The sequence below is a fragment of the Musca autumnalis genome, unplaced genomic scaffold (assembly GCF_047663935.1).
Source record: "Musca autumnalis isolate F117 unplaced genomic scaffold, ASM4766393v1 scaffold_2, whole genome shotgun sequence".
Classification (NCBI taxonomy): domain Eukaryota; kingdom Metazoa; phylum Arthropoda; class Insecta; order Diptera; family Muscidae; genus Musca; species Musca autumnalis.
Window position 1 is genome coordinate 267,392,064 of NW_027411755.1, and position 9,430 is coordinate 267,401,493.

Below are 9,430 nucleotides of genomic sequence, written 5' to 3' on the forward strand. Positions count from 1 at the left end.
GTGACAAAACTTGTGGACATAGGTCCACGTAATTTGACATTTGAAGTTCTTAGTGATCACAACACCTCTCCATCAAAAATTGTCAACATAGGTGCATGTTCGGATATAGCTCCCATGTAACGGTACCTCCCAATTTTCAGTAATTTTGCTATTTTAGCTACAATTTTTAACAGAACTAACTGTAATTTACATTTGAAGGTTGTAGTGGTCACCACACATCTGCATCAACAATTTTCAACATAGCCCCAATATAACGATACTTCCCGATTTTCGGTATTTTGAGGATTTTACTTAAAATGTTTAACCGAACGTAGGTCCATGTTTTTGTATAGCCCCAAAACAAACCTCCCGATTTTCCGTACCTTAGCTTTATTTTTTGGACGAATTTCTGTAATTTGAAATTTAAAAGTCAACAAAAATTCTGCAACAAAAATTGTTCATTTAAGTTCATATTTTCGTATAGCCCAGATACCTCCGAACTAGCTGTTAATGACATTTGAAGTTCCCACGTTATGTACCGATTTTCGGTATTTTGAGGATTCTAGCTAAATTTTTAACCGAATTAGGAGTTATTTGACATTAAAGGCTCCCATCAAAAACTGTCAACATATTATAACCCCTATATAACAGTACCTCCCAATTTCTAGCCCACCAAAATTGTCAACAGTTAGATATAGGCACCATAAAAAAGGACCTCCCGAATGAAGCATTTTATGTACATTATCTGACATCTTAACGTACTCACTTAAAGTTGGGGACAGGAATGAATATTTTATGGTGGAGGGTATGAAAAGTTCGGCCCGGCCGAACTTAATGCTTTTTTACTTGTTTTTTCTTTGAATCCGTATAGAACCAAGGACACAAATATGTCTGTATGTTTACTTAATAATTATTTCAATTCAATATCAATTTTTAATTGAAAAAAAAAATAATCGATGGCATTTTGTAATAACACAACATGACGAGTATGTGTTGTTCTATCAACAAATGCTGCGGTTCAGTTCATTTTGTTTTGTTTGTTGCATGTCAATTTTAATTTTTTTAGCGGTGTCGTCAGTTTTAATTTAATTATGGTTCTCTCTTGGGTATTTTTTCCTTTGCTTACCTTGTATTTTTCGAAGCCCTTCAAATGGGCTTCGGTTAAATATTTGACGCCCAACATGTTGCCACAGCCAATGATTATGATGTCCTCCTCTTGCTCCGGGGAACTTATTTCACTTAATGATATAGTTAAAGTAGCCTAAATGTAGACAAAACCGTAGGTGGATTTAGTTATTTCACTTGCGTTTTAATTAGAGAAATTTAAATTTAGTTCTATTTTTATTTTCTTTTTTATTACTTCTATTCGCGCGGCACACTAACGACCGACTGTCGCAAAATATGTTTGACATTTCAAATATTCGCCGCTGTGTACGCAAAAAGCGACAGAATAGGCGTTATCAACCGTGTTTGACTTTAATCAGTTGAAAAGTGTTTCATGGCTATCGCAAGATTCCGAATTAGCGGGGAATTGATTATGAGAAGAAACACACACAGCACAGTGTAAGATTTTTATTATAAATGTATTTAAAGTAGTACTTAGTTACAAACTTAAAGAGAATCAACTTGTTTGTAGAACAATAAGAAAGGGGAAATAAGAAACAATTACGAGAAAAAATTACGAGTATATGGTCGTGAGGGGATGGGAAATTCGTAAAACATCATAGAAGATCATGTAAAATTAGATTTTGTTATATACAGTTATAATTAGTGTTATTATGTCCATTTCATTATATATTATATTTATTTAGAATTCTTAATGAATAGAGCCTCTGATGAAGTTGGAATAAGGCAAAAAAAATATAATATAAATTAGTTAAATGTTCATCACAAACTCCTAACTGGATTAGGCAAAATCGATATTGACGAATACAGTATCAACGAAATCTGATTTTTAGAAAATTTCTTAAGGCATTTTAAATCATTAAACATTAAGCTTCCGATATTAAATTTAGGCCAATATCGTCGAACTGAACATACGCAACGAAATTTAATTCAACCAATCAGATTGGATTAAGTTCCAAAGGATGTACTAATGAACTAATGAATGAAACTTCCCTAAATTTTCTTAAATTCACAATAAAAAACATATTTTTAATCATTTAACACTATAGTACATTTAATCTCTGAACTTTTTATGTAACCATTTTTTAAATTAAATTATTGAGTTCAATTTCAATTTAAAAACTATAAAATAAGTTAACATTGTGAATGTCTCATAATATTTATATCAATGATATGTGTCAATGTTTATTCATAAGAAATCTTCCACTGTGCGCAGTTCAACGAGAGAAGAGACAGACAATATTCCTACTTCCTTTAAAATGCTTTCGTTATTTTTATTTGTAGCATAACAGTGAGCATGTATTTCAATGAATTTGTCATACAGACGTAGGTAAATACACGGACAAATTATTATAAACACTTATGCGTATACAATAAGCGTCAACATTAAGTATCTTTTGAATTGATGATCATAAATATCAAAATATTTAAAATAACAAAAAAAATTTAGTCAAAATATTTTTTTATCGCTGATATTCTGAGCCCTTATTAAATTCAAAATGACGTAAAATAAAGTAAATGGCCGTATGGGTTAATAAGTCTTTGATTAAGCTAAATTTGAAGATGATTTAATTTAATGCAAATTTTGTATTGACATTATCTTTCTAAGTTTTATCGAACTGAAGCAGGGCTTACGCGAAATTCCCATACTGAATTCACAACCGGCGATAGAATAACAGCCTTTTTCTGTAAATTTCACAACCGGCGATAGAGTAACTGCCTTTTTCTGTAAAATACTATGCGCATCAATCTGTTCGATTTACTATTTTGGAAAGACCAAAACTATTTTTAAACCAACAGGGTTCTGATAGTGACTCGAACAAATTCGTTCGGTAACCGGGAATTCTGATAGATCGACTTGTTACACTCATTATGCCATTGTGCCACAGACTTCCAACGACACTGACTGTATATAAATTCTGGTAATTATATGTATTTTTATACTATAAAAAGCTGGTGTTTTGTGGCTTCATGCATCAATAATTTTCTGGAAAACATAAATGTACATATGTACATTGATGCCCATGTAAACAATTATATTTACTGGGTTTAAGTTCAATGGAATTTGAATTTTTAAATCAATGTCAAATACTGGTATTAAGTAGAATACTGACTAAAAAATCTACACTTGGATTGTGATATGAACAATTAGTAAAGGGGTTATTTCCACAGATTAAAGGTAATTTTTGCCGGTTTCAATCTGATTGACTAATGCCATATTTCATACCGTATAATAACTTTATATTCGTTATATTCTCCGTGTTCGTTAATAAACACACAATTATTAAACAACAATAAAAACAACATACAGACTAATAGTAGGAAAATGTATTTGCAACAGCGGAATTACGTTTGGAATGACTATTAGTATAAAATAATATCAATTAAAGGTCTATTGCTACGACATGCTAGTCTCCTCGTATGTGGGAAAGTATTTCGCACGTTTTTTTTTTATTTTCGATAAAACCGGGTACACGTAATTTTAAAGTAGAAAACTATTCCGTTGCAACCTTCAGTTGCTCGACAATTTTAGTACGTCTGTTCCGGTCGATTCTTAAGACTTAACTGAAAATGCAAACATTGAGAGTGCAGACAAATAAATGACTGGTCAAATGTGTTGGTGTGCTTTCTTTAATACCCTACTTGCCGATTGTGCGATGTTTTAGGTTACATGTTCGTTTTGTGACATTGTGATAAGTATTGTATTCTTGACATTTAAAAACACTGTAATATAGATTACATTATTTAATCAGTTTTTGAATAAAATTGAAATAACAAAAAAATGACACGTCTTATTTTTCGGTATAATGAAGAATTCTCTTAATAATATGGAAAAACAATTTCAGATTTACATACAACTGAACTAACTCCAGGTGTAAGCACCATCCATTCTAGAGCACCGTACTCTGTGATCGATTCGAATCGTTGCTTTCTCCAAAACTATTGTATGTAATATAAAAAACTGTATAATGTGTAATTGGCAAATCGTGTATATTAGGATTGGAAGTCAGTAATGACTATGATATGTATGTTCATATAAGTACGCCTCTATATCCTTGGTGCCACAGTGGTGCAATTGCCAAGCCTTGTACACAAAAGGTCCACCTTGCAAAAATCCTTTATCAACGGATTTATTCTATAATCGACACGCCCTTCGAACTATAAGAAGAACGTGACCTAAAAATAGAGTCGAGAAAAGAATGGGGGATAATTGGGTTTTGAGCTCATGCATATAAGTACTTTTGAACAGCCATATATGATTTGGTGGTAATTTCAAGATTTTGGCTCATCGTCGTTTAAGATGTTTGCTATTGCTATTTCACCCTATAGGAATTTTACCCTTAATATTGTTCCAAAAGATAACTGATTATACAACTATAAATATAAATTCGATTTTTCATAGTTCCGGGAATTCCCGGGTTCCCGGGATTGAGAAATTGTTATTCCCGATTTCCCGGGAATGAAAAAAGTCGGGAATTCCCAAACTCGAATGGGATTGTTTTATAAGGAGGCGATACAGTCAGTGCATTGTCCCAATATGAACTTCTATAACTGAAAATTTGTAAAATCTATGAAAATATCATACAGATAAATCTTGTAGACAATTCCCACTTCTACAACATTTCCTTTAGACTCATTCCGATTGCACTTGCGGTTTCCAAGAAAAATCGTGAAAACCTAAAAAAAACCATAAAAATGTGACCTTTGACCGCGATTTATTTAAAAAGCCCTACAGCAATGTTTTGGTAAAAATGCATGTAACGCCGCGAAATATTCTTTGCAGACCCCCAATGTGGTATACCAATCTTCATATCTCGGCGAGATAAAGCGATTTGGAGATGTGTGTCCGTCCGTCTGTCTGTCCATTATAAATTGTAATCAAACTCCAGTCCGCAATTATGGACCGATCGTCACGAAATTTAGTATGGAGGTCGGTTTCACATCAGAATAGATCATTATTTTTAATGGTGATGATCGTGAAATATTTAGCCGGTGAAATGGACCAAAAACATAACTTTTATCCGATTTTGTAGGTCGCAATAATAGTCCGATCAGCTCGAAATTTTAAATAACTGATGAAGATCTGTGGCGAGATCTGAAACTATAGTCTTCCCTGCCTTACCCCTTGGTAAACATCGCCAATTTGTTTTCCCACTAATAAATTAAAGTTGTTTTAATAAAATATTAAAACAACGACTATGGGATTAAGCCTGACTAGTTTGAAAAACAAAATGGAACGCTTGACCTTTTTATTGATGATAATTGTGTTGTTCTACATGGTCAGATAACAGAGTTACAACCTAATTGTTTGTAGTGTAATCGTAAACACGCTAGAGATCGCAATTGTATCGCAATAGTCACGAAATTTTGCACGAGGTAAGAGTTTAGAAGAAGATGGCTACAACTTTGGATGATGATCTGATATTATTTAGCGGGTGAAACGAACCATTGCTTTTGTATGAAAAATAAAAAAAATATTTTAGGTCTATATTTTATTTCCTGGAGGACATATACCGGCAATATAGTCTACATATGGAAAAAGAACTACTGACTTTTCCTTTTGATGCAAATTGCAATAACGAGTCTGCTAAATAACGGGCCTACTGCTTAATATATAATGTGTTTTGTGTAGAGAACCACATTTTCCTATTCGCAGTTTTTGCATTGGTGCAAATTATATGGTGCACTAACGTTTTAATTGTCCAATTGGATTTTTATACATACGATGTAGGCTACCCATCCTTTGCCGCCTTTTTTGCAAAACGATTCCCCAGCCAGGCAAATTCGTTATTATTTAAGCTTTGTGTGATACGGTACCAGAAGCCACAACGTTATTTCTTACAATAAGTTTATTTGTTCAATAAAGAAATTTTGATTTGTGAAAAGCTAACTCCCAGTGGTAAAGGTGTAGGGTATCACATGGTCGGACCCGTCCGACTATAGCCTTGGCTTACTTGTTTGTTATAGGTATAAAAAAACTTCCCATGTGTAAGCACCCTTCATTTAAAGTTAGTTCAGGCTCACAGTGATCGCTCATTTACTCAAAGAGTGGCATAAATCAAAAATGAGTTAATAATTCCCTATTTTATCTACAACTTCTGCTTTATATTGTGTAAAATGTTCACGGTGCTCTTGAAACAATTTTAAATGGAAGGTGCTTACACCTTGGAAGTTTTTGCGGATTCTGAAACTACAATGTTCGTAGATGAGAAAAATCAAAAAACAAAAAAAATCGCCGGAGCGCTTTTTAAATAAATCGCGATTTAAGTTGACATTTTTAGGGGTTGTTTAGGTTTTCACGATTTTGCTTAGAAACCGCAAGTCCTATCAAAATGAGACTAAAGAAAATGTTGTAGCTATGAAAATTCACTACAACATCGACTTTTACGGTATTTTCGTAGTTTTTACCATTTTTGAGATATAGAAGTTCAAATTGGGACAATGCACTGACTGTATCGCCCCCTTATAAAACAATATCATGAAGGGTGCGCCTTAACTAATTTTTGATGAAAACCTTTTACACAGGGAAAGTTTTTTGTGAACTCTGAAACAGCTGTGTTCATAGATGAGAAAAATCCAAAAACAAGAAAAAATCGCTGTAGGGATTTTTAAATAAATCGCGGACAAAATTCACATTTTTAGGTGTTTTTTAGATTTTCACGATTTTGCTTGGAAACCGCAAGTCCAATCGAAATGGAGCTAAAGAAAATGTTATAGCTGTGAAAATTCTCTAGAGGATTCACGTTTATCATTTGTTCCTAGCCTGTACCATTTTTGAGATAAAGAAGCTCAGTTTACATATTTAGGTTTTTTTGTTAGTGTTTCGCGATTTTGCTTGAATACGGTAAGTCTTATCGATGTGGGACCTGAAAAAATCTTAAAGCTGTGAAAATTCTCTACAAGACTGGCTTAAGTAACTTATTCTAAGTTGTAACATTTTTATAGATATATAAGTTAAAGTTGGGAATTTGCAGTCATGACATTGTTTTATAAGGGGGCGATACAGAATTGAATTGAATTTGAATTGTCCCAATTTGAACTTCTATATCTCAAAAACGGCAAAACCGACGAGAATACCATAAAGGTCAACCTTGTAGAGAATTTTCATAGCTACAACATTTGTTTTAGTCTCATTTTGATTGAACTTGCGGTTTCTAAGCAAAATCGCGAAAACCTAAACAACCCCTAAAAATGTCAACTTAAATCGCGATTTATTTAAAAAGCGCTCCGGCGATTTTTTTGTTTTTTGATTTTTCTCATCTATAAACATTGTAGTTTCAGAATCCGCAAAAACTTCCGAGGTGTAAGCACCTTCCATTTAAAATTATTTCAAGAGCACCGTGTGTTCGTGTTGATATCTATAAAACTCAACGAGTTACAGCTCATTTACTATGTGTTTGATATACATAATACAACAACAAAAGTTTATGAAGCATTAAAATACTTCAATCTTGTAGATCTTGCACAATAATTTAGCTCTTTGCAAAAGATGGTGCAATTAGTTTTTTCATTTTTTGCAATAATCTTTTTAAGTTGGGAAGTCAAATTTCAATTGGCAATATAAAACGCGTTGTTTCTCGAATCCGGATTTATTGAGATATGACACTCTTTGAGTAAATTGTGATATGTATATTAATTTTAATCGGATTTCCGTAGATAAAAAACACTAAGCTTATCAAATTAAGATACAATTTGGATATTAATAAAGTGTTTCAATAAAAATTTAATAAAGGCTTTCAATTTATTATCCGATTTCACATTTAAGCTTATCCAATGGCTTTGTTTATATCGGACTCACCAAAGCATTTAATAACACCATATTTGACATACGACATTGTATTTAGTCTTAAAAATCCTTGAAATATCCGTCGCCGATTCGTTAAGAATCTGTGGTAGCAATTATTTTATAATAGGCCTAAATACGTATACGTATACCCAAAGCGTTTGTGGTGCAAAAAGTAGAACACATGTATTCTTATGAATACTACCGAAACACGTCGAGCGTTGAATAAATTCAACATTAACAGAACGTATAATATGTTTTGTATGTATGTGTGTGTATTTTATATTTTGAAAACAAAAGCCCAACAAAACATGAAGTGCAATTTGTTGTAAAGAAAAATTATTTGTTTCTACGAATGAAAAAAGCTTTAACATGTATTAATCCCGATTTTCTGTTTTTTAAACGGGATTTCGGTCATAATACTGACGCTCAGAGAGCGTTGTTGTGGTAGGAAGGTAAATATTTCCCGTAGTGAGTTACGTACGTATATCATAATTTCGGAACAACAGACATCTTAGTGACAACATTTATTTAAATTTTTGTACCCTACAACGGAACAAAGATGTAAATTCATTAAGATTGGAAAACTCAATTGTTAACATTTGTCAATAGATGGAGTTAAGCTCTGTTGTTACGATATCATAACAACATTCTGTTAAGTAGTTAACCATTTCAGGCGATTTCAACCGCTAAATTCATACTCAATGAACTGGAAACTGCTATGTATGGAATACAATCCTGATCCCAAATCTTTGCTTTCGTACAATTTGTATAAGCCGAATTGCGCTTTAATGGGGTTTTTATCAGTAACATACACCTGTTGTTGGTAAAATGTTTGCATCTTTTCCAGTCTTTACAGTTCTATGTCTTTGAACGGAATGTGGAAAGGGTATTATAAGTTTTTTTCCGAAAATGCATGTAACACTGCGAAATAATCGTCGTAGACACCACCATATATTGACGAGATAAAGCGATTTTGAGATGTGTGATCGTGTGTCCGTCCGTCCATTAACAAATTTAATCAAACTCCCGGCTGCAAATATGGAACAATAGTAACGAACTGTTATATAGAGGTCGCTCTCAGACCAAAAATATTTATCGATGAAATAGACCAAAAGCTAAATTTTGACCCGATTTTGTAGCTACTCTGTAGGTCGCAATAATACCCCAATCGAAATTTTAAATATGGTTTGTGTTTATGACAAGGAAAAAGCTTGCAATTTGACATGATGATCAGATAGTATTTAGCTGTTTAAATGAACCAAAACTTTTGTGTTAAATTTGGCAAAATTGTTCGTATAATGACAGTATTTTTATTCCTGGGAGGTATGTTCCATCCACGTAAGTTATATTTCCCATTGATGCCAATTAACCTTATGTACATGGTCAGAGAACATAGTTACAGCCTAGTATATGCAGGGATCCCACAGTTGTTGTAGTAGAACCATAATTACGCTAGATATAATTTCGACCCTATTTTAATACTGACAAATTTGTGCATGAAGTAAAAGGTTGTATTGTCAAGGAAAATGCCATAATTTT

At 32.9% G+C, this 9,430-nt stretch overlaps 1 protein-coding gene across 11 annotated transcripts in view; it reads right to left on the reverse strand.

The window, feature by feature from the left end:
* Nucleotides 1–3,684, reverse strand: part of LOC141392016 (ethanolaminephosphotransferase 1) — a 20,501-nt gene extending 16,817 nt beyond the window's left edge. For 2 of the 11 annotated variants that reach the window (XM_073964909.1, XM_073964908.1), the window contains exons 1-2: nt 3,049–3,096; nt 1,106–1,240 (exon numbers count right to left, since the gene is read on the reverse strand). In XM_073964909.1, coding sequence (XP_073821010.1) covers nt 1,106–1,240; nt 3,049–3,081 — 168 coding nt within the window. In that variant the 5' untranslated portion in view covers nt 3,082–3,096. Of the gene's footprint in view, nt 1–1,105; nt 1,482–3,048; nt 3,097–3,331 lie in introns of those variants that run through there. The other 9 variants (XM_073964919.1, XM_073964918.1, XM_073964916.1 and 6 more) reach the window with 9 other exon arrangements.
* Nucleotides 3,685–9,430: the final 5,746 nt, after the last annotated feature.